The sequence below is a fragment of the Lissotriton vulgaris genome, chromosome 11, assembly GCF_964263255.1.
Source record: "Lissotriton vulgaris chromosome 11, aLisVul1.2, whole genome shotgun sequence".
Classification (NCBI taxonomy): Eukaryota; Metazoa; Chordata; class Amphibia; order Caudata; family Salamandridae; genus Lissotriton; species Lissotriton vulgaris.
In genome coordinates, this window is record NC_141699.1 from 748146763 (window position 1) to 748173659 (window position 26897).

Below are 26897 nucleotides of genomic sequence, written 5' to 3' on the forward strand. Positions count from 1 at the left end.
GCCACTCTGTAGAGGCTATACACGTCCCCTTCAACTATCTCGCCACGCTTCGCTTCTGCGTAACTTCCTTGCTATATATACTTCCGGGTCACAACCGCGTTCGAACCCGGTCACAGTAAAGAGTGTTGACGTAATCACAGCACGATTGTTTGAACCATAGCGCTTAATACACATTCGTTCTTTCTATCCATTCCCATAGCGATTCCGTGCAACTCTATACCCCTCTTTATATGTTCACTGAAACGCACGATGCATGCACGAGTCGGTCGTGATACCATTTTTACGGAGCACAGCTTTCACCTATCCGAAGCGTCACCTTTTATTATGATTTCCAGCATGTTTTCACACACGCCTCCATTTCATAGTCCACTTACACTATTATATAGTTGTTGAACAGTATGAACTCGATGTTAAGTACAATTACTTTTTCTTCATTTACAGAACATATCCCCAGATGAAGGCATGATTTGAATGCCGAAATGCATTGGGATGATTTGAGTGCACTAATGGAATTTTGATGATGAAATACACTCTTGTGAATGCAACGAGAAGTGAAATACATGAATAAATATTTGAATATCTTTTACGCTTAAAGTGTTCTATTTACCTTTCAACTAATCATTTAAGAAACCTACTTGCAAGGACTTTTTAGGAACCCGGAGGACATATCTCAGTGTTGAGAGTGCTACCCCCAAATATTTTCCACGCCTCCAGACAGAAGGCGATACTCTGGAGTTCCTTACAGACTATTTAAAAATCACCAAACAGCTGTGCGCCCAGTTCAAAACCCCTTTTTTTATTTGTTCAATTACACCATCAGCTTGTAACTATTGCAGTTCCCTACTGAAGTCCTTCCTAACACGTAAGGGTACATTCCTAAGTTTATGTCAAACTAATTGTGCTCCCACCCGCAATTTGATTACATGAGTGAAACACTTGACTTTACCCAGTTCCTTCCTAGAAATATCTGTTTGAGGCATGTGTGGCTGTAGATACACAGGCTTTGCATACTCCTGCCGCCTAGCATTGGGTCTAGTTGTTTGATAGTTGCTTTTCTTTGATGAAGTCTTTGCGGTCATGAAGTAGGGTGACTCCTGTTGATAATAGTGTGCATGGGCATCGACTCCATTGTTATATTGTTTTCTTTTCACCATCGGCTTCAGTCGTGTATTACATCGCTTCAGTTCGAGACCGTTTTCGGGATCCTTTCGGTGCGTAATCCACTTTAACCTCGTCGGTATTGTTTCGGATCCATTTTCCCTTCCTTGCGTATCGAAATTTGGAAGACTTTCATTTTTCGAGTCAGCACGTTTCGCTTGCAGCCTTTGGGCTTCACCCATCAGGGCTACTTTACATCCATTCAACTCCATCTATGATACTCTGCTGATGGAACAGACTCAGTTTCAATTCTGATCCCAGTGCCATTCTAAGAAGCCGTGGACTGACCTCCACGAGGTCTGCAATATGTGTTGTCCCCTGAGCATAGGTAAGAAGATTGTGAAGCCTGTCAAGTCATTTCAATAGAAAAAGACTCTGCCGGACAGTCGGGCACGACGCAATGAAATGCGGAGAGGGGAGATTGGACACATGCCTAATACCTTGGGCAGGAAGATATTGAACAGGAAGGGAAAGATCTTAAGGCCTCTGTGGGCAAAAAGAGGGAGCCTTTTCGCTTGGAGATTCGGACTCCGACTTGGAGACCGATCTGGAGTCGCATGATCTACCGCCTAGTCAAGGTGCCGTGAGTACCCAAAACCCTTACCTGCCCACACAAAAATCTTCTGTTCCTACGAAACAAAAGGCCTCTGGGCTGCCTTTACCATCTGGCTATGGTCGGCACCGAGACTCGGCTTCGGCTGCCTCAGGCTCTGTACCGAAAGCACATGGAAAGCCTCTGGTTCGCACCAAGCTGAGATCTCACCTCTTCGGCTCCAACCGTTCCGGTTCCGAAAACTAAAACCGGTTTGGCTCTGAAACCTTTGGCGCCCAAATCAACTCCTGCTACACTTCCGGAGCCCATTTTGGAGACAATGCTGGAGAGATTCAATTCAAATCAAAAACTGATCCATAAGCATCCAGAGACTGGCCGCATCATTACAAAAACTGCATCAGCGAGATCTACCAAGTGGCAACCTTCTTTCCAAGAAGCTATTGACTTGCTAATATCTATGGAGAAGAAGAAGAGGAGGAAGATCAAGTCTACCAGTCCGCTGCACCCTATTCCTCCTCCTTCTTCATTTTACATACCATTGGTTCCTTTTGTACCTCATTCACCACGGAATCCCTTAGACATTACACCTCAGATCTCCACATACATACCCAGATGCAGATAGGGGAATGATGACACTTATGGTGTACCACCACCATACTTTTGGCAGGATTAGGATATTGACCCCCCCAGGCGATACCGATCCAGACCTATACCTTGCCTCCAGACGATACATCATATGAAGAGCTCATTGCTAGTGCAGCATCATTCCATGGGATTACACTATGTAAAGAATCTATGGAAGGTTTTTTTGTTTGGGACATTGTGGACCACAGATAGGACACCTCAATCTCTTCCAATGTTAAAAGGTGTGATGCGCCAAGCAGATGATATTTTTAAGGGTCCTGCACAAGCTTGCATCATCAACCCTAGAGTAGATAAAAAGTATAAGGCTGCACCATCCGACCATATTTTTATTTGAGGACAACTTCCACCAGACTCCCTAGATGTTTCAAATGCACGTAAACTTGCTAACTCTATTGGAGAAATAAGTGGTCAGAGTATTGCTATGTTGAAATAGATGTGTCTGTATTGCTACACTGAGAAATTGTTACACATGATGGTTAAATATAAAATGGTAAAGTTTTTTAAAAAACCAACAAAAAAACATGCTAACTCACAGACTACAGTCGACTCACCACTTCCTGATAAGCAGTGGAGCAGCATCTAATAAGCAATGACCAGGGGCCAACTACCAGACACAAGCAAACGTTCTTAACAGCATCATATTGACACTGGCTGGCTTGAGGAACTGCTTGTGTCCAGCGCGTGTCAATAAGCCAAATACGGAAGTATTCTCATTACTACAAAGTAGAAAAACAAAAATCAAGACTTCTTGTGCATAGGAGTCCAATGGTAGAGTAAATCACTATTTTCTTTTTTAAAGTATCTTTTTATTAATTATGATAAACAATAAACAAACAATCGGCAAATCACAGGTAATTGAAATGTGGCATGATTGAGAACGACATTTCACTAAGGACACAAAGCAAGTGCAGGAAACAGCATCTATTTTGGACAGGGTATTCAGGGAGACAGGGATTCATCGTCCGGGAAGGCAGTTGGTGCTACACAGATAGCTCCCCTGTATGCGTTCCACTTAGCCCACACTCAGGACCATTTTTGGAGGCATCCTCTTGCCACATAGACAGTTTTCTCTCGAAACATGCACCAGTCAATATTTCACTTCCAAGTTATAACAGTAGGGGGTGCCAGTCCTCCCCATAATTGAGCTACGTCTCTTTTGGCAACCGCGGCCCCCAGTGTGACCTACAACTTCTGCGCCCCTCCCAAGTCAGTGGACTCCCATACATTAAGTAAACATCTTTTAGCCTCAGGGCCAACAGATTTATGAGGGACCTCACTCATGATAATATGTATCCCCCTCCAATATCTCTGAACTTGCTCCCACTCCCAAAGAATGTGCATAAAGGTGGCAACCTGTCCACATCCACGCCTGCAGTCCAAGTTTTCACCACGCCCCATACGGACGATCTGTGGTCCAGTGATGTAGATCCTGTGGAGAATTTTCAATTGAATCAAACGGAGACGCGCAGAGATTGCAACCTCCCCGGGGGAGGCCACTGCCACTCTCCATTCCTCGTCATCTGGTAGGAGGCCATCCGCCTCCCACGACTCCCGCAATTTAACCAAGGTATCTGGTGCGTTGTTGACAAGTTTTTTGTACGTTAATGAGGTAGCTTTCTGTGGAAGCTGCCTGTCCAATAATCTATCCTCTAAAGGGGGAGGAATCAGGGAGGGCGAGTCCCTATCAATGGCGGTGGTTAATGCGTGCCGAATTTGTAGGTAGCGAAAAAATTCAGAGTCTGCGAGTTCGTACTGTTGAATTCAGCTGACTAAAACTGACGATGCCACCCTTCACCCAGAGGTCGCCCACCTGGGAAATACATATGAGGTCCCATTTATCGAATCCCTTGGAGCCGTGTAGACTACCAAGTTGCTCCGAATCCCACAGGGGCGTCGCAAGAGTAAGCCTCCGGTCCCATGCTAAGCTTTTGTTGACTGCGTGCCATACTTGGACCTCGTGGGAGGTGGGCCCAGTTAAGAGGAGTTTCTTGGGATTAGTATAGTGGGCTCTGTTGTATGTCCCGCCCGGCAGCAGCCATCAATCCATGGCATATCCCAGGGTCCTCCGGAGCCCGGTAAGTACCCTGATTGATGGCAGCAAGATGGGCCGCCCAGTAGTATTTCTTTATGTCAGGGAGGCTGATTCCGCCGTCGTACTAATTGAGGATTAGTTTGTGAAGTGCTATTCTCGGTCTTCCGTCCCAAAGCAACTGCCTCTGTAAGTCTTCTATCTCTTTAAAATATCGCGCTGGAACCGGGACAGGGTAGGTCTGCAGTGCATAAAGGAAGCGGTGCAGGACATCACCTTAAAAAGAGCGGCTCTGCCGAGCAGCGAGTGAGCGAGCACTCTCCAGTTTGCAACATCGTGTCGCAGGTGCTGTAAGGGCAGCAGCAAATTTTTTTCATAGCGGAGCCCAGGGTCGGCGGTGACAAAAAGTCCCAAATATCGGAAACCATCAAACCCCACCTGTATTGGACAGTCCCTGGGGAGAGATGGAGTCTCACCAGACAGGGTGTAAAGGAAAGATTTATTCCAATTAATAGAGTAGCCCGAGAATCTGCGGAAGGATGTGAAGATGTCTAAAATACATCTGAGGGAAGTTTTGGAGGCCAAATAGAGAAGAATGTCGTCTGCGTAGAGCGAGATGTGGTCTTCCCACGCTGCAGACCATGCATGGCCCGGTCGCACCGGAACCAGGCAGCCAGAGGCTCCAAGGACAGGGCGAAAAGTAGGGGCGACAGCGGGCACCCCTGTCTAGTACCTCGACTGAGAGCAAAGGGCTCGGAACGCTTGTTGTTGACGATCACCTGCGCGAGAGGAGCAGCATAGAGGAGTCTGACCCAAGATATAAATTGCGGGCCAAATCCTAACTTGAAAAGTACGGCAAATAGGTAGGACCATTCAATAGTATCTAAAGACAGGATTACCACATCTTCTTGAACTGTTGTGGCCCTCTCTAACACCCAGTGAACTCGTCATAGCTTCAGACCAGTATTGCGATGGGGCATGAAGCCTGATTGATCTGGGTGTACCAGGGCACTCACCAACCGTGATAGGCGGGTGGCCAGAAGTTTAGCGAGTATTTTTGGTTCAGTGTTAATCAAGGAGATGGGTTTATAAGAGGAACATCTGTCTTTCGGCTTTCCTTCCTTAGGGATGACCACTATCGACGCCAGCCTCTTATCGGGTGGTAGTTCCCCCGCCTTCCTACTCTCCTCGAACATGGCCCGAAGAGGTGGGGCAAGTTGGTCTGGACACAAACTTATAGAGCTCAATGGGCAATCCATTGGGCCCCATACTTTGCCTGGCTTGAGGGCCCTGATCGCCTGTGCGATCGCTTCATTAGTAATGTCGCTAACCAGGTAGCTCTGATTGTCCTTAGAGAGGACTAGGAGTTTGATGTCTCTGAGGAGGTCAGCCGAGTCCGCCTCAAGTAGGGATGACTGTGTCTGTCATACATTGGCGTAGTGCGCGGCAAATTCCTTGGCAATGTGGACTAGATCTGTAATCTTTGCACCCGAGTCTGTCATGAGCTCCGACACAAGGCTGTTAGCTTTTTCCTTCTTGTCCAGCCAACCTATAAGTTTCCCAGCCCTATCCCCCCATTCATACACCCTACTGTCTCTCTCCCTCCCCCAGGACCTGGCACGATCAGTGACAATGGCTTTGTATTCATCTGTCTTCAGTCGCAAAAGATGTGCTGCTTCTGGGGTGTCCCCCCTCCCATTGTCCGCCTCTAGCCGCAGGACCTCCCTTTCGACCGCCTTAAGCTCTTTGAAGTTTCCCTTCCTAACTCCCTCGATGAGAGAGAGAGCTACCCCTCTAACAACAGATTTGAATGCTTCCCAGTGCGTCTGAGGAGAATCCACTGGGCCGAGGTTCTCCTTGAAATAGCAGTCAATCGCCTTTTGCAGGTCCATGCGGACCGAGGGGCTTCGTAGGTACCAGGGGTTAATGGGCGCCACCATATCAATCCGTTGGTCCCCCAGCACTAACCTAGTCCACAGGGGGGAATGGTCAGAGATGCTGTGTGCTAGGTGATGGACCTCTTGTAAATGGAGTAGGTGAAAGGCCTGCAAGAGTAAATAATCAATGCGGGAGGAGCTGTGATGGGCAACAGAGAAAAAGGTGTATTGCAAGTCCCCGGGGTGGAATGCCCTCCAGGTATCTGACAGGCCAAATGCCTCAATGAAATCGGGGAGCCAACTATTAGAGGGCCCTGTAGCACGGGGCTGGTGGTCCTTTATCCCACATGAAACAGGATTAAAGCCACCCCCCACTTACAACAAGCCCTCCGGGAGGGAGAGGAGCAGAGTGCCCAGATCTGTAAACGTTTGGGCCACCAATCCCGGCGGGACATACACCGACACCAGGGTTAAAGCCCTACCCTCCCACTGCCCAGTGAGTGCTATATACCTCCCACGGCTATCAGCGTGTGAAGACTGAACAGAAAAGGGGAGGAATTTTTAGCCATGAGGCCCACTCCCCTAGACCCACTAGTGAAGCCCGAGTGTGCAAGGAGCCTGCATCCCTATCGATTTGAGGCTTTACACATGTTTCCAACCAGGTGCGATTCTTGCAGGAGGACCACCTCCAGGGAAGGTATTTTTATATACTGTCGGACTATAGTGTGCTTTACCCTGTCTCCCAGCCCATTCACGTTCCAACTAATTATTGTGAAGCTTTTGTCCCAGTGCAATTCCTTAGTGGTATGTTAAAGGTAGATTTGTATCTCAGAGCCATATTAATAGGTGATATTACACCCAAAGCCATGGGAATCAGTGAAGCCGAAAAAACAACAAAGAACAGTACCACCCCCGAACCCCCCATCCAACACCCTCCTCCCTGCCTCCCTGCACCTCGGACAAAAATCCGCCCATTGAAACAACTGCGCAGAGTGCCTGTCGCCGCAAAAATACAAACACAAGTTAAAGGCAGGGATGAAGGCCCACCCCGACCCCACCCCTCCCCCCCCCCCGAAAAGAAAGGGAAAAATAATATTTTACTAGTCCTGAAGTAGGAGGCCGACAATCCAGGATATAGAGTCGTCAGTGCCCGCATGCAAAGTTCCATGTTACGGCACCACCCATGGGGTATGGCAGCCAGATAGTTCGGATCCGCAGAGGCCCCAGAGTAGGTTTAAATAACCTGTAGTCCGACACAAAAAGAGGTGGCAATCTTTACACAGGTTCAGCGTGAGTTGTGCACCCTGGCATCTCTCCAGCCCACTAGCCAGTCCGCCACCGCCTCTTGGTGGTCAAAGAATCAAGTCTTTCCATTCTCCACAATGCTCAGTTTGGCAGGGAAGAGCATAGCGTGTTTTACCCCTTTATCTTTCAAAGCCTTTTTTACAGACAAGAGCGACCTCCGCTGCCTCTGCACTGCCTGCGTGAAATCCGGGAAGAAGGTTACAGTTGAATTTTACGTACCTGAGAGATGGCGAGTTCCTGGCATTTTGTAGTATTACGTCACGATCTCTGAAGTTCAGGAGTCTTGCCAAAATAGACCCAGCTGGAGTACCCTTTCCACTATGAAGAACTTCGAGAGGCCCATCAGCTTGAGATGATTGAGCACAATGTCTTCAACAGATAGGTCCGGCGCTTGTCCTTCCGATTTTTCTGGAATACCTATAATGTGTACGTTGTTCCTTCGTGAGTGCCCCTCATAGTCATCTAGCTTATCCTCAGCGAACTTCTTAAAGCTGTGGAGAGCATGGACCTCAGTCTGAAGTTGCAAGACGTCGTCCACAAGACTCCTGGTGGTGATTTCCAGTTGCTCAACCATGGGCAGACCCAGTACATCCTGGTGATTCTCAGCCCATTCCAGATGCACCTGCATACCCTGCTAAGGCTTTTCCTACAGAGGATACAGCTGCTTTTAATGCACTTATAGATAGGGCAGCCCTCCATCATAATGTAGAGATGCATGCAAACCCCATTGAGGAGGATTTCCTCTTTGACTCTTTTGCCACATCAGAAAGATCTGTCAAAACACTACCAATGTTAAAAGGGGTACTTAAACATGCAGGTGACATATTTAAAGAAACAACCAGGGCACGGGTCATTAACCCCAGAATAGAGAGGAAGTACAGGCCAGCACCAGTAGACCCCACATATATTAAGGTACAACTGCCTTTGGATTCATCCAATGCACGTAAACGTGCAAACTCACAAACCACTGGAGAAGCTCCACCTCCTGACAAAGAATCAAAGATCTTGGAGGCCTCAGGAAAGAGGGTAGCTGCTCAAGCAGCTAATATATGGCGAATATCTAATACACAAGCCCTGTTAGCTAGGTACGGCAGGGCACATTATGACACCCTAGAGACACTTCCCCAACATTTACCTGACCCTTACAAGGAATAGGCTGAAGACCTAGTACAGGAGGGAAAGCTAATAACTAACGCCTCCATTAAATGTGCCCTAGACTTGGCAGACACAGCGGCCAGATCAATTAACACCAGTGTTATGCTCAGGAGACATGCTTGGCTTCGCATCTCAGGTTTCAAAAACGAAGTCCAGTCTACTTTATTAAATCAGCCAGTAAATCCTGACTATTTGTTTGGTCCAGCTGTAGATAGAATCCTAGACAAAATGAAAAAGGACACTGAAACAGCTAAGTCTATGGGAGCCTTACAATCCCAACAGCATAGAGGCTCCTTTCGTCGCTCCAATTACAGAGGTGCTGCAAGAGGAGGTAGCTCATCACAGCAAACCTCAGTCTACAGAGCAAATACGCAAACCACCTACAATAAAAACAATAGAGGTGGATACCGCGGCAATAACAACAAAGGCAGAGGACGAGGGAATAATACCACCATATCCTCTACCAACACAAAGCAGTGACTTCTTAGCGCTACCCCCAGACCATACAACACCAGTCAGGGGACGATTACAGCAGTTCCTACCAGTCTGGCAAAACATCACTACAGACAAGTGGGTAATGCAAATTATCCAGGATGGCTATTGCCTAGAGCTAACCTCCACACCACCCAACATACCACCAAGACACCGTCCTATGTCTGCAGAACACTTAAACTTATTGCAGCAAGTAGTCATCAGCATGCTGCAAAAAGTGGCCATAGAACTAATACCATTAGAACATCAGGGTACAGGGGTATACTAACTATACTTCCTCATCCCCAAAAAGGACAGGTCTCTTGGACCTCAGACCCCTAAATCAATACATTTTATCAGAGCATTTCCATATGCTGACTCTACAACAAGTCTTACCACTGTTGCAACAAGGAGACTTCCTCGCAACTTTGAACCTCAAAGATGCATACTTCCATATACCAATACATCCTGCTCACAGGAAATATCTACGGTTCACAATACAAAATCAAAATTACCAATTCAAAGTCCTTCCATTTGGTGTAACAACAGCCCCAATGGTGTTCACAAAATGCCTAGCGACAGTAGCTGCACATTTAAGAAGACAACATATTCACGTCTATCCGTACCTGGACGACTGGCTAATACAAGCAAAGTCAGCCCAGCAATGTGCCAGCCACATGTCAAAGACCATTCACCTCCTGCACAGTCTAGGCTTCATGTTGAACTACCCAAAATCTCATCTCCAGCCGTCCCATGTACAGCAGTACCTGGGAGCAACAATAAATACTCTGGAGGCAAAAGCATACCTAAACACTGCAAGGATACACAGTATCCAACTGCCCATCCAAAAGTTCAAGCCCCAACACTCGCTCTCTGCCCGAGTGTTTATGCAACTCATAGGCATGATGGCTTTGTGCATCTTCATAGTCCCTCACGCAAGACTGCACATGCGTCCGCTACAACAGTGCTTAGCACAGCAGTGGAACCAGGCTCAAGAACAATTAAAAGACCTAGTGTTGGTGACCAGTCGTGCATACAACTCTCTTCATTGGTGGAATCCACAAAACCTTTGCAAGGGACGACTGTTCCAAGAGCCTGTACCACAGATAGTATTGACAACGGACGCATCCCTGATAGGATGGAGAGCCTATGTCCTTCAGTACACAGTGCAGGGCCTATGGACAACACAACAAAAGAAGATGCACATCAACTTGCTAGAGCTAATGGCAGTTTTTATAGCAATGAAAGCGTTCAAAGTACATTTATGCAACAAGGCTGTGTTGATCCGGACGGACAACGTGACAGCAATGTACTATATACAGAAACAGGGAGGAACACACACTCCACAGCTATCACATCTAGCCCAAAGCATGTGGAAGTGGGCTATTCAAAGAAACATTTTTCTCATGGCGGAACACCTGCCAGGCAAGGACAACCAAATAGCTGATCTGCTCAGCAGACACAGCCAACAGATGCACGAGTGGGAGATTCATCCCACAGTGCTACAACCGTACTTCCAACAGTGGGGTCAACCAGAGATAGATCTGTTCGCCACAAAAGAAAACGCAAAATGCCAGTACTTTGCCGCCAGGTTTCCATATCCGCAGTCGCAGGGCAATGCGATATGGATGAACTGGTCAGGCAAATTTGCGTATGTTTTTCCCCCAGCACCGTTAATACCGCAGTGGCATGCAAACTACTCCAACACTCATTGACACTAATCATGGTTGCTCCAACATGGGCGAGGAAACCATGGTACACAACTTTTCTAGAACTTTCCGTGGTGCCTCATCAAAGACTATGGCTAACACCCACTCTTCTCACTCAGAGCCATGGAGATATACAGCACCCCGATCCGCAACAACGGAACCTTGCAATCTGGCTCCTGAGGTCTTAGAGTTTGGGTACCTAAACTTACCTCCTGATTGTATGAACATTATCAAGGAGGCAAGAAGACGTACTACCAGAGCTTGTTATGCTGCAAAGTGGAAGCATTTTGTCATTTACTGTAATAACAATGACATAAACCCACCAGATGCTTCAACGCAAAATATCATTTGCTACCTTTTGCACCTACATTGTTGCAATCTAGCTTATTCCTCTATAAGAATACACTAAGCTGCCATTGCAGCTTATCTTCAAAACAGGCAGCATCGTTCGCTGTTTAGAGTGCCTGCAATTAAAGCATTCATGGAGGGACTCAAACGAATAATCCCCCCAAAACACCCACCTTCACCTGTCTGGAACCTAAACGTTGTTTTAACCAGACTAATGGGGCAACCATTTGAACTATTGCATTCATGTGAATTACAGTTCCTAACATGGAAGGTAGCTTTTCTTGTAGCGATTACTTCGCTTAGAAGAGTTAGTGAGCTGCAAGCTCTAACTATTCAAGAGCCATTCATCCAAATACATGCAAATAGGGTAGTTCTTAGAACAAACCCTAAATTTATGCCAAAAGTGGTATCCCATTTTCATATAAATCAAACAATAGAACTGCCAGTGTTCTTTCCAAATCCAGTCAATACCTGAAAGGGCTCTACACACACTAGATTTCAAAAGAGCTTTTATATACTACCATTGATAGAACTAAGGATTTTAGAAAAAATAAACAGTTGTTTGTTGCCTTTTCACCACAACACAAAGGCAACCCCATTTCAAAATCTGGGTTAGCCAGATGGATAGTTAAGTGCATTCAGATATGTTTTCTTAAAGCAAAATGCACTTTAACAGTTCCTCCAAGAGCGCATTCCACACGCAAACTAGGGGCATCCATGGCTTTCCTAGGAAACATTCCTCTAGAGGGAATATGTAAAGCAGCCACATGGACCACCATACATACTTTCACAAAACACTATTGTGTTGATGTACATTCCAAACAGCAAGCTGCTGTAGGACAGGCTGTTCTAAAAACTCTATTTCAGACTTCTGCAGCTGGCACAGGTAGCCACCGCTAGGGGGAGAAAATGCTATACATTCTATGCACAGATATGCATTCAGCAGCCCACATGCCTCGAACGGAATATGCTACCTACCAGTATGCATCTGTTCTTGGCATGCTGGGCTGCTGACATTCATATCGCCCACCCTCCTCCCCGGTGTTTATCGCAGCTGTAGCATTCATTCCTACTCTTACTTTCTTGCATGGACATCTCTTACTGAACCACACTCCATCTCTGCCACAATGGCGAAAAACAATCTGAGGATGGAGAGGATGCCCATGCGCACTGTAGTCCAGGGGAGGAGCCACCTATCTCGTGATACTTCGAAGACTCTTCCAGGACAACAATGTGCAATCATCCGGACCCAACACTAGGCGGCAATCTATGCACAGATATGAATGTCAGCAGCCCTACATGCCAAGAACAGATGCATACTGGTAAGTAGCATATTCCTTACTGTAGAACATTGTTTCTGCTGCGTTCTTCTACTTTGTTCAAAATACAGTACTCACCAGTGCAGTGCCTCTTTGAAACATTGGTGGAACCCGTGACAGTGGATTCTCTTCAGAGATTAATGACCCTGCAGAACTTTAACTGAGGCTCTTACGTGGGCCTTTGACTGCATTCCTCTAGGCCACCTCACTTTATGCCACTGCAATCTACATCACTCTACTCTGCACCCCTCCACTCTACACCACTCCACTCTACGCCACTGCAGTTTACGTCACTCTAGTCCTCACTGGTGCACTCTGTGCCCCTGCTCTCTAGTCCACTCTACTTTATGCCACTCTGCTCTACCCCACTCCTCTCTGCGCCACTCTACTCTGAAATTGTGCTGTTTGGCAAGGCTCATGGATATTGAATGAATGATTGGTGGCCACCTGAATTAGGCATTCCCCCTCAACCTCTCATGCAGGCATTTGTGGCTAGCCGCCTAGACTATGGAAATAGCCTAATGGGAGCTGTTAATGATTCTCTCCTGTCTAGACTACAAGTAGTTCAGAACACCACAGCCCGTCTTGTCCTCAAACTTCCACCTCGCACATCTTCTGAACCTACGCTTCAGTCACTACACTGGCTTCCTATTAGGAAGTGGGTGATTTTCAAGCTTCTGTGCCTAGTACATAGATCTCTTTCAAGTAAAGGGCCACATATCTCCAAAACAAACTCTCAATTTATCGGTCACCAGAAATTTGAGATCCAGGGATCAATTCTTGCTCTGTCCACACTTTATTCGCTTAATCAGACATGCCGGTCGATCCTTCTCTTACCTTGGTCCTTTTCATTGGAACAGGCTTCTGCCTCATATTCGTATCTTCTCTGATTTTGTCTGCTTCAAAAAGGTACTTCAAACCTTTTGACCATATTTCTTATTTCCCTTTCTCCTCCGCTATATTTAGTTTCCATAACATAACTCTGCACCATACCACTCAACGCAACTACATTCTGCACCACTGCACTCTGCACCTCTGCGTTCGGCTCTGCACCACTGCACTCACTCTATACTGTGCCATTGCATTACCTGCCAGTCTTCTCTACCCTGCACCAATCTACGCCACTGCACTCTATGCCCCCTGCACTCTATGCCACTGAGCTCTGCTGTGCTTCACTCTGCTCTATGCTACTGCACTCTACACCACTCTCTCCTGCGCCACTGCACTCTATGCCACTCTACTCTACTCTGCATCACTCTACTTTATGCCACTGCATTCTTTGCCACTCAACTGTAATCTCGATCACTGCACTCTACGCCACTCTACTCTACGCCACTCTTCTCTGCACGACTCCACTTTACACCACTGTAGTCTACGCCACTCTAAGCAGCTGCACATTACACCACTTTACTCTGTGCCACTACACTCTACACCTCTCTCCTTTGCATGCCTCCACTCTACCCTGCTGTGCCACTGTACTATATGCTGCTCTATGCCACTGTACTTCACACCACTGTACTCTACACCACTGCACTCTACTCTATACAGCTGCACTCTACGCCACAATAATCTGTACCACTCTACACTATGCCAGTGTAATCTACGTCACTGCACTCTACACCCCTGCACTCTTCTCTGCTCCACTTTCCTCTACTCCACTACTCTCTAGTCCACTCTACTCTACTCTACATCACTGCACTCTATGCAACTTTACTCTATGCCACTTCTCTCTGTGCCACTCTACTGTACTCTGCACCACTCTACTCTACACCACTGCACTGTACGCTGTTACACTTTGCAACAGTCCACGCAACTGCACTGTATGCCACTGCTCTGTGACACTGAACTTTACACCACTGTACTCTATGCCACTGTAGTTCACACTGCTCTATACCACTACACTCTACACAACTGCACTCTTCTCTGCACCACTCTACTCTATGCCAGTGTACTCTACCCCACTGCGCTTCACACCTTTACACCTCTCTTCTTTACTCTGCACCACTCCACTGTATGCCACAGTAGCCTGCACCACTCCACTCTTCACCACTCTACTCTACACCACTCTTCTTTATGCCACAGAACTCTATCCACTGCGCTCTATTCCATACTACTCTACTCGGCATACTTTACTTAATGGCACTGCACTCTACACCACTATACTGTATGCCACCACACTGTACAGTGCACCACTCTACACCACTGTATTCTATGCTCTACACTCTATACTACTTCACTCTACACCACTGCACTCTGCTCTGCACCACTGTACTCTACGCCACTACACTCCATGCCAGTCCACTCTGTGCCACTCCACTCTACGCCACTTCACTCCACATAGTGGCAATCTGTCACCCCACTCCACACAATGCCACTCTACGCCATGCCACTCAGCTTCACACCACTTATGCCATTCCCACGCCACTCCTCTCTAGTCTACCCCAATCCACGTCATTCCACTCGACTTTACTCTATGCCACTCTTCTCTGCTCTATACCACTACACTCTATCCCACTCCACATAATAACACTCCACTCAACTGTACGTCACTCTGAGCCACCCTACTCTGTGCAACTCTACTCTGTGCCACTGGACATCACTCTACACCATGTCACTTCTCTTTACTCTACTGTACAACATGGCTAGAAAGACATTGACAAAGACAGAAGCTCTCACATAGGCGAAACTGATTGTCTTTGCCATTGCTTGTTTATGAAAGCACTCAAGCTAAATAGAAGCGTAAAGTGTCACTGCCAGCATTTGTGGTGTGTTAAGTAATGTGAGAGCCAATGAGATGAGAATTGAATGTATGCTGGCTTTCTATTTCGATTTTTAAAGTTGAGTTTGAGACCAATGATACCATCTTTGTACTTAATGAGTGGACGCTAAAAAGGGTTGATGTATTTCCCTTCTGCTAAATAACCAAGAATGTTCTCCACAGTGACAAGGTGCAGGCCCTCTGCTACATACAACTAAATCGACAGCTGGTGTCCTGTTCAGTCGACGGTAGCATTGCAGTCTGGAACATGGATGTCGAAAGGGAGGAGGTAAGACAGTTATTAGTAGCGAAACTAATCTTCCATTAATGAAATTGGTTTCTGTTCAGTTGAATTCATAATGATAATCAAATAGTATTATAAAATAGCACATTATATAAACTAGATGTTATAACTACGCAGCTCATTTGTGCTCATTGTATCTGCATCTTATTAATGAAAGGCTGAATGGGCCTAATTGGATATGGATTGTTGACTTTCAGGTTAATCACAGATCTGCAGTAAACACATTAGCTCACTGAGTCATTCTATCATCCATCATGCACTGGCTTCATGCAGAACTGCAGGAATAGGTAGATCTGCATTAAAAATATATTAAAACATTTCTAAACATCTGGGTCATATAAGGTGAAAGTCCTATAGGTACCCATAGAATGTTCAAGGACTCCATGCCTCCATTGATCTCCTCACTAGCTGCTTTGAGCAAAATGAGGGATTTTTAATGGGGTATTTCAAGGTACATTCTTTGTACCTTGAAGCTATTCAACCCTATTCCAATTGTTAGAACACCTACGCTTTAAAAAACTGTTAAACAAATGCATTTACTTCTACAGCTGTCATCCTTGGTCATACCATTGTTTAAACCACAAATTTCAGTTTGTGTGTGACTTCTTTGAAGATTAAGGAGAGATGTGGATCAATTATTCTGTTAGATTTTATTTAAGATTCAGGCCAACAGGCTTATTTCTAACCAATATGTAAGCCGTGTCTTACATCGTGAATAAAAGATGGTCTAGTTCATAGGCCTCATTTTCCCCAAAAGGATTGTTGTTTCCACTGGAAGAAGTGGCAGAGTTCGTGGTCTGTCTCTAGAAGTTCCTTTTTAGGTCTAGCGCAACCAAATATTTTGCCTTTAACTTCAGGAACCAAAATATTCAGAGAGGTAATTTAGTTCAGCCACTTCGAGACCTTGGATGCTGTGGGTGAGCCCCATTTAGCAGTTGCTTTAAAGTGTCATTCCCATTTATGGTCAGCCCGCCGGCGTATGAATGAAATGTTTTATTTTATTTATTTATTTTTGCATATTTTATATAGCGCAATCTCGACCCGAAGGTATTGGAGCGCTTTACATGAGCACCGTATTTACAGAACACATTCAGGCAAGGGGAGATTACGTGATTTGCCCAGAATCACAGGATGTTGACGCGACCTTGAAGCTCAAGCCCTGGTTTCCAGCACCATTTAAAAGAAAATCAAAATCATGTTATACAGGGGTCAGGAAAGGAATGGTTAGTTGATTATATTATATTATATTATATTATATTATATTATATCATATTATAGTAACATGAGTGAGTGTAAAATAGGACACGCAATTTAAAATCTAAAGTAGTTGACTTTATGGCAATAGGAACATTTAAAATCTATTGCAAATGAACCTAAGTGCACTGTGCATTGAAATGGATAGATCTTTGTAGAACCATCTGACCCAGACAAGCATATGGTATTAGAAGATATAGTACATAGTTTAAAATCAGCAGTCATTGAGTAGTAAGCAGGATAGCTGTGTTTGAAGTCAGTTACAGATTAGCCAAAGTTCAAGGTGCGTATTGTTAATTGGCGGTCGTCGCTGAACTTTGTTTGCTTTTGGGTGCTGAAAACCCAGTTCGTGGCATCGCTGCAGATCCTTAAGCCATGGGTTAAAAAAAGTGGTTTTAGCAGTGTCCACCTAAAGTGGAGCAGCGATGGGCCGCAACAAAGTAAATCTTAAAAGGTTTCAAGTTTATTGCCGCACAGCCTCCACTTAACAGTATTGGAGAGGAACGGCCAGTTTGGGCTGAAATCTTTATATTTGTCATGTCATCATCCTCGCAGCCAAGATTTGGGTAAGGTAAGCTTTCCCGATTGAACAGTTAAGTTATGGCTGTGGCTGCAGGCTAATATTGCAGTTATTATTGTATGAATTTGCCAGGGCCTTAAAGATTGGAGTGGACTTGATATTTTCCACAGCTGCGATTTTTTAAAAGGAGTTTATTTCTTCAGTATACTGTTCACTGCTGTATTACCCAAGTGAACATCAGACCTTCTGATCTTTAGCAATAAGTAAGCCCTTTTTGTATGGAACCTGGCATGCATACAATGTTGCACACATTGGTAGGGCTTAGATCAAATTACATCTTTGTTTTTCTGTTCTAGTGTTTGGTCCTGAGGAGAACCTCCAACTCATTGATGTGAGGTTCGAAACTTGTCGTCCAGTCCCTTTCTCTTTCCAAACAAGTGTTGTCATATACTCATGTCATGTTTTCTGCTTGAATTTAAGGAGAGATAATGCTGTTGATTGATTTATTGCAGAAACATGACTTGTTTTTAAACATTTACACTGTTTGATGTTTCAATTTTTCATTCTTTGAATTAATGTCTTTTGTGTATGAACGTTTAGTCATTGTATGTTTTGTGTTGTATGTGGTCTCAGTTCTTGTCCAAATGGTACTTTCAGGGAGGTGGGAGCGCACCAGACACGCCCCAACGAAATTACCTTTTGCATGATGGTTCATGTAGTTCATTATTTCTCGCTCAGTTCAATTCAAAATGTTCATAGCCAGTGCTGTATTATTAGTTTCAATTCGTATCCCTAGACACGTGTTTCATGATTCCTCAATCGTCAGTAGGGAAAAAAAACAAAGTTGATAGGTTGCAGGGCATGCTGCCTTATCTCTCAGGACCAGTTCCACTCACAGCATGAAGGTGCAGGCTCCCGAGCTCGTCAGCTCACAGGAATTTGATACTTCCAGGGAGGTGGGAGCACACCAGACACGCCCCAACGAAATTACCTTTTACATGATGGTTCATGTAGTTCATTATTTCTCGCTCAGTTCAATTCAAAGTGTTCATAGCCAGTGCTGTATTATTAGTTTCAATTCGTATCCCTAGACACGTGTTTCATGATTCCTCAATCGTCAGTAGGGAAAAAAAGCAAAGTTCATAGGTTGAAGGGCATGCTGCCTTATCTCTCTGGACCAGTTCCACTCACAGCATGAAGGTGCAGGCTCCTGAGCTCGCCAGCTCACAGGAATTTGATACTTTCAGGGAGGTGGGAGCGCACCAGACACGCCCCAATGATATTACCTTTTGAATGATGGTTCATGTAGTTCATTATTTCTCGCTCAGTTCAATTCAAAGTGTTCATAGCCAGGGCTGTATTATTAGTTTCAATTCGTATCCCTAGACACGTGTTTCATGATTCCTCAATCGTCAGTAGGGAAAAAAACAAAGTTCATAGGTTGCAGGGCATGCTGCCTTATCTCTCAGGACCAGTTCAACTCACAGCATGAAGGTGCAGGCTCCCGAGCTCGTCAGCTCACAGGAATTTGATACTTTCAGGGAGGTGGGAGCGCACCAGACACGCCCCAACGAAATTACCTTTTGCATGATGGTTCATGTAGTTCATTATTTCTCGCTCAGTTCAATTCAAAGTGTTCATAGCCAGTGCTGTATTATTAGTTTGAATTCGTATCCCTAGACACGTGTTTCATGATTCCTCAATCGTCAGTAGGGAAACAAAGCAAAGTTCATAGGTTGCAGGGCTTGCTGCCTTATCTCTCACGACCAGTTCCACTCACAGCATGAAGGTGCAGGCTCCCGAGCTCGTCAGCTCACAGGAATTTGATACTTTCAGGGAGGTGGGAGCGCACCAGACACGCCCCAATGAAATTACCTTTTGCATGATGGTTCATGTAGTTCATTATTTCTCGCTCAGTTCAATTCAAAGTGTTCATAGCCAGTGCTGTATCATTAGTTTCAATTCGTATCCCTAGACACGTGTCTCATGATTCCTCAATCGTCAGTAGGGGAAAAAAAAGCAAAGTTCATAGGTTGCATAGCATGCTGCCTTATCTCTCAGGACCAGTTCCACTCACAGCATGAAGGTGCAGGCTCCCGAGCTCGTCAGCTCACAGGAATTTGATACTTTCAGGGAGGTGGGAGCGCACCAGACACGCCCCAACGAAATTACCTTTTGCATGATGGTTCATGTAGTTCATTATTTCTCGCTCAGTTCATTTCAAAGTGTTCATAGCCAGTGCTGTATTATTAGTTTCAATTCGTATCCCTAGACACGTGTTTCATGATTCCTCAATCGTCAGTAGGGAAAAAAAGCAAAGTTCATAGGTTGCAGGGCATGCTGCCTTATCTCTCAGGATCAGTTCCACTCACAGCATGAAGGTGCAACCTATGAACTTTGCCTTTTGCTATGAACACTTTGAAATGAATTGAGCGAGAGATAATGAACTACATGAACCATCATGCAAAAGGTAATTTTGTTGGGGCGTGTCTGGTGCGCTCCCACCTCCCTGAAAGTATCAAATTCCTGTGAGCTGATGAGCTCGGGAGCCTGCACCTTCATGCTGTGAGTGGAACAGGTCCTGAGAGATAAGGCAGCATGCCCTGCAACCTATGAACTTTGCCTTTTTTCCCTACTGACGATTGAGGAATCATGAAACACGTGTCTAGGGATACGAATTGAAACTAATAGTACAGCACTGGCTATGAACACTTTGAAATGAATTGAGCGAGAGATAATGAACTACATGAACCATCATGCTTGAGGTAATTACGTTGGGACGTGTCTGGTGCACTCCCACCCCTTGAACTGTTTAAATCTTGTCCAAATGGTCCTTGAATGTATTGTTAATTGTCTTTGTCGAAGAAATGTTTATTTTGCATGTATTATTGAGATTGAGAATCACATTTAAATAAAAAAGAATGTGTTTGCTCTGATGAAAATTAAATTAAAGTTGGATTTTTGATACTGAATCAACCCGCGTGCCTTTGATTCGGTTGTGTGCACTTTTGGGCATTCATTGTTTAAAAAAAATCATCAGTATTGGCAATCTTGTGGTTTTTTACTTATCTGGCTCAGCCTTACTGATTGGAGCACCACCCTTCCTTGCTACATATTGAGTGAGGATGCGGCCCACCATTTGCAGAAAGCCAAGGTAGTTACAAGATTTAGCTCCTGTTATTTTTAAGGGGCCAAGAGCCTGCTGGAGTATTTCTTCTTAATTATTCGAATCCGTTTTAGATGTATTATTCTACCCAATGGACTGCTTGTATTTTAGGAGGTATATTGTTCTCAGGAGCCAGCAAGGACTGTAAGTCTATTTTCATAAACAGGGAAGCCACCTTAGAAGGTGGTTTTCGACAAAGAAAGCTGCACGTTCCCTGAGGTAAAGAAATGCATACTTGAAGCATAATCTAAATAAGTATGTTAATGCATTATAAAAAATTGTCAGATCTTGGGGTTCAGAAGAAAGTAAAGGAGGCAATGCAGTCTGATGACATGTTTTATTTAGCACACCATGGATGCACTATCACAGGATTTATGCAGAAAGATGACATAGGCTGTGTGTCTTCCCCTCTGCGAGCATACAGAACCCAGGCAGCACTGCAGGAGGAGCCCAGCACAACCAAAGAAGCCAGTTTAGCAGGGGCTATTAACTGGAGTTGGGACGCACCAACTGTGTGTGCAGTGCATGGGTTAAAGCCAAACTGAAATGAACATGATTTCAGTGTTTCCTTCTCATAGGTAGAACAGTGCAGTGTGTGTTTATAGACTAAAGCATATGTGAATATGCTCATAGCCCTCAACTGTTCTTTTTGTGAGGATCTAGGTTCCTTATTCTACAGTTAATTAATATTATTTGCACGTTTAGCACTGTGGATCATTTTTGCAGATGCTGCCCCAAACAATTAATTCTGCAATATCTTGCCCTTTGTGCCTAAAAGAGGAATTTGGAATCCAGTTCTATATGCTGAAGGATACACAAGAAAACTGCTGAAATAAAGTGCTGTAAATATGATCAATTCCTTGTCCTTAGGTTTACTGGGACATGTGTTGGAATATAGGTTATTAGAGTGGAGCCAGCAAGATAATAAATGGTTAGTGTAAAAATCCTGCAATAAGTACGAACATTTTTGGCTGGAATATATTCTATATGTAACTGTAATATTTTGGATTTTGGCCAACAGGTGTATTGTACTCGGCCATAATCTTACATCTAGTGCCAAGAAGCCTTCCAGAACTTCAATGTTAAATAAGACACATTTTTATTTTATAACCACTACTTCCTTCGCAGTAAAATAAATCTTTGATCCATTCTGACGTCAAATGTGTTACTGTCATAAACCGGGAAACTTATTGTACATTGTCTTAAGCATTATGCTTGAATACCAGTTGACAAATATCTCCTAATCCAGAGTTTGTCAGAGTTCATTTATGAAAAGAAAATTTTGCTACCGCATTAAAACTTGGAAACCCCACGTGAGGGTTGGTACCCTCTTTCTGTACACATTACTGCTTTGGTATGCTTTTTTTCGCAAACAAAAAAATTGGGAAATGTGTGTATGCAACAGCATTAACTTTACAAAAAGCTAATCGCCGGTGTTGTATTTTGCTTCCATCTCTCACACGGGTATCCTGAATGAAGCCTAATTGTAAACAAACTACATTCTTTTTTGTACATTCTAAAATACAACTGAACAGCCATTTCTGGCTAGGACATTTGTTGTCTTTGGCATCAATGGCTATTGAGATTAGTAGTTGCCTCCTGGTCCCAAAAAAGTCATTTTAAAAATGCTGTCATGGGACAAATTCCTCTCATGCATGCTTGACTGTAACATCCTACCTACATTTTGTTTAGGAATGGGCAACAGTGCGATTTTTCTTCCCAGTAGCCTTTAATGTCAAAATTACTAGGTGATACTCCATCATGGCTTTGTTGCTCTATTAGCAGAGTGGTAAAAGTACAGGACAGAAGTATGAATGCACCACCAAAATTGCCCCTAACCATAGCAGAGGGTGACTACTATCAACTTATGAGGCAATTGGGAGAGTGATAGCCGCTAAACATATTTCATAGATAGGGGTACAGCAGTTTCACCTTGTACCCCTTGTAAATGTGTCTTCTGACCCATTCTGTAAATTTGTGCATTCACCCATACTGGGACCCCTACATTTTAAACAAGGATGTTGTATGACTGTGTTTACCTGCTTTCTAAGGACATATCGTATCCAGGAGAAGAATGCTTTTCCCTGCACAGCCTTATGTTATGTTATGTCACGTTATGTTAAAATTATTTATAATAAAGCACACGTACACCAACTGGTTTCTTGGCGCTTGGTACAGGAAGTAACTTGCAACTTATAAACTCACTCATATGCCTGGGAGGATAACCAAGTTTTCAAAAGTTGTCTAAATCTAGGATACAATATGATACTCTTAATATTAGATGGGAGTGAGCTCCAGAATGACTCAAGAGGCCAGATCAGAAAATCCAGCGCCTCCTTGCCTTTTCTTTTGGAAGGGAGGAATGACCAAAAGGGTGAGGTACAAGGACCTCAGATTGAGAGCAGGAGTGTACCTACAGATACGTGAAGAGATAAACTCTGGCCAGGTGCCATGCAAGGATTTAAAGATAATACATCCGATCTTAAAGGCAGAGCGCTGTTTCACTAGTAACCAGTTGAGTTTGCTCATCGCAGGAGAAATATGGCACCTTCTTGGCTGTTGGTAAATCACTCTGGTCGTCTGATTTTGTATCAGCTTAGTCTCTTTATCAGGTATTCAGGGAGACCAAAATAGAGAGATTTTCGCATTGTCAATATGAGATGACTAATGCGAGAACAACCTGGACAAGAGCTTCAAAGGTGAAAAATATTCCAGTTTTTCTAATCTTCCGAAGCTGGAAGAAATAGGAGGATACTACGGATCCACCCAGGGGCTTCATAAAAAGATTATTATCGATAAGAACTCCTAGCCTCATCACTGAGGGTGTGGGCTGAGGAGGCATGCCCAGTTTACCAGGCCTATAGTTGGAATTCCATGGATTTTGGGAGCTTCCAACCAGAATAAGCTGTGTCATGTCAGGGTTTAATTTCAAATGATTGTCGTTCATCCAGTTGCATATAAACCATATATTTTTGGATATTCAGGATTGATTCTGGGGTATTATTGATTGTGAAAAGGAGTTGCATATCATCTGCATAGTTAAAGGTGCACACATTCATTTTCCTCAAGGACTGTACCAGCGAAAAAACATACAAGTTGAAAAGATTGGGGGACAGGGACAGTCTTTAGGCGACCCGAAGCTCTAGGTCATTCCAGCTACCAGATACCTTGAAATGGCATCTTGAAAGGACTGACTGACCCTCTATCAATGTACCCATGCCAGGTTTATGTATGCAGTCTACATATAGCCAAGGGCCTTGTCACCGGGCTTTAGCATCAGACATATAAGACCTTCTTGCGATGTGGGTGCCAGAACACCCAGAACTCGGTCTCCCTTAAACACCTCCAAAAGCTTTTCAACGAGAAGTGGTGGAAAGAACTGTTAAAATTCCGAAAAATGTTGTTTCCCAGTGCCTTATGTGCAGATAGCATTCCAAAGTATCCCTCACCTCCTTCAATGTAATCTCCTCTTCTAAATCCTCACTTAACACCTCAGTGATCCATTGAAGCTCTATTCCTGCTAAGTAGGATGATATGGTCTCAGGTGAGGCCCGATCTATACTCTGAATATCTGTCTCTCAAGTGCTCCTGAAATGCCTGGTTTGTTGCGGCTTGCGTTGTGGCTAGGTTACCATCAGGATGACGTAAAAGCAGGCCTTGGAGGTACCTCCTTTCCCCATTAGATAATCCATGGTAACAATTTGCTTGGTTTATCCTCTTCCCTGTGAATTTGTTAACGGTAGTCTCTCAACGTAATGTATCAACCCTGTCTACTAATTCTCTTATGGCCCTGCAGGTGACCACTATCTCAGGCTCAAGCTTCTGTTGCTTGGGTGCCCTTTTCTGCAAGTTTTACTTCTTGTACCACCAGTTCTTTCTGAGGTTGTCATGTAACGGCATATACCTTTCCCAGGCACACATCATTTGACACTGCTTTCAGGGCCTCGCACGCATTTTCTCTGGTGAGAATAGATCCCCAGTAGGCCGTCAAATAAGTGGTCAGCTGTTCATTTAGGGCATCTCGACATTCAGGGTTCAGCAACACTCCTTGAGATAACTTCCAAGAGAGGGGACTCCCTGTTTACTCCCTCCCTCAAACTCCACACGTTGTGGGGAATGATCCAGTAAGAACCGGGAAAGGTAACTTGCCCCAGGACCAATGAGAGAAAGTCCTTAGTGCCCAAAACATAGTTGAGTCTACAGAATGTTTTGTGTGTCAGCGAATGACCGGGGTATCCTTTACTCATTGAATGTAGTTCCTTCCATACATCCATGCTCCTCATATTAAGCATCACCTGTTGGAGCATAGTGGCCATGTAGGGTTTTGTGTTTTCTCTCGGTGGATGTCTATCTTTCTTAAACACAGATAAAGTCACCTGCCCAGACCATCAGGATGTTTATGCATCCTGACAGCATGCCTTGTATCTTGAGAAAAAATTCCATATCATCCGTGTTAGGGGCATACAGACTAAAGACACATATATTCCTTTCATTTAAGACACCCCTGAATCAGGACATACCTTCCTTCCAAGTCTGCTTCAGAGTATGTGAGGTATAATTGCATTCCGGAGGGCAACCCACATAGATCCCTCTCTGGCATATGCTGAGTATGTGGCAGAGTATACTTGTCAAACACAAGGGGATGATGGACACAGCCCTGAAACTTTTCAGATACTATTAGATCAGGGTTGAATCCAACATCATTCTTTAGCTTAGTTCTCCACCACAGTTCAGACCCCGCCATGTGCAAATCAGTCTTGACCCTGTTCCACTTGTCCCCCTCTGTCGGACGAGTCTATTGCAGACAGGCCATGTGTACTCTGTGACACCTAAGATGCGACATGCTCCTATAGCGTTTCAGGTAGCCCCAACCCACGTACATTCCATGTACTCAATTTACACTTAGTAAAGAAACATTTGGGAAGTACATGTGATTGTGGGTGGAGAAGCCCCTGGAGCTTGCCCCACCCCCCGCACCCGTGGGGCCTCACCAATGGCACTATCCGGCCATCCTATCCACAAATGAGCAAACAATCAACAGTACCACTTCCCCCCACACACTAACCTCCCACCCCGGTCAACAAAATAAGGATGTGTCTGTCGAACCACCCACGAGTACAGGTATTGAAAACTATTACCCTTGTGTCCAACAACCAGTCTCAGAACTCCCCACAGTACCGTCCCTAGAGACAGAACCTCTCTCTGCTTCCTAGATGCCCTTATCCCATATCAGCACTCTGGCTGTCCGTTGCTCCCTCTGCTCCCGTTAGTCAGATGAACGGTGAGGGTCTATCCGAAGCTCCCCACCCACATCTCCGGATGGGCAGGCATAGTTTTCTCCCTAAACAAGAGCGGAGCCCCAGCTCTCATATTTCCAGCAAGACCCATACCTCCTCGGGTCACTCAAAAAAGTTAGTTTTTCCATTGGGACAGCCCCTAGTTGAGCCAAGTATAGCCACATGTACAGGAGATTCATAGCTCTGAGCTTTTGTTTCACATCCAGAAAAGATTTCCTCCAGGTTTGGTCCTTTTTAATGTAGACTGGGTACATGGCGATGTTATGATTTTCGAATTGGGCACCACCGGCCTCCGTGGCTGACCAACCAATAGCATCTTGGTTTCATAATGAAATATCCTCGCTATGATGGCCTGAAGAGGGGCACCCAGCGGTGGACTTGCGGTCATGACCCTGTGCACCCTCCCCACAGTGAACACTTTTGCCAAGTCCTGTGGTTCTAGTACTTTCAGAATCCAAGTCTCCATGAAGTTTTCCGCGAAGGTACGCTTAGCCCCATCAGGAAACTCCAGGAATCTCAAGTTGTTGTGGCGCAAGTGCCTATAGGCACACTCCACCCTTTCTTCTAGGGTCTTTCACTGCCCTTATTTTGGTCATCTGGTCCTTGAGGCTCTTGACTTCCACAGAGGAATTTGAAGGCAGCATCAAAATACTCTTGGAGGTTAGAGAGATGTTTGGCAGTCCACATATGGAATTGGCATAGAAACGCCCCACTGCATTGGTGCCTGTCAGGCTTTCACCTTAATGTTTCCTTAATTGCTACCAACCCTCATATAGCACTGCAGCCCTCTCTGCTGAGACGCGACAGTACTTCATTGTTGTGGAAGGTAAGGAACGTTTACTAGCATCAAGTTAACCCCTTGCATGCTGATGACGGCCCCCAGCCGTCATGCACTATGGTGCTCGTGTGCTGATGACGGCTGGGGGCCGTCATAAACCCGCCCACTCGCGATTCTGTCGCACAGGCGCAGAATCGCGGCCGCATGGAAGGGGTTAAAGAGGAAAGTGCCTGTCCCTCGGAAAGGCTAAC

General features: G+C 45.0%; 1 protein-coding gene across 1 annotated transcript in view; it reads left to right on the forward strand.

The window, feature by feature from the left end:
* The window catches only part of WDFY1 (WD repeat and FYVE domain containing 1), a 385159-nt gene that overhangs the window by 283201 nt on the left and 75061 nt on the right, over nt 1-26897 (forward strand). The window contains exon 8 of the mRNA XM_086943866.1: nt 15511-15616. Coding sequence (XP_086799992.1) covers nt 15511-15616 — 106 coding nt within the window. The remainder of the gene's footprint in view (nt 1-15510; nt 15617-26897) is intronic.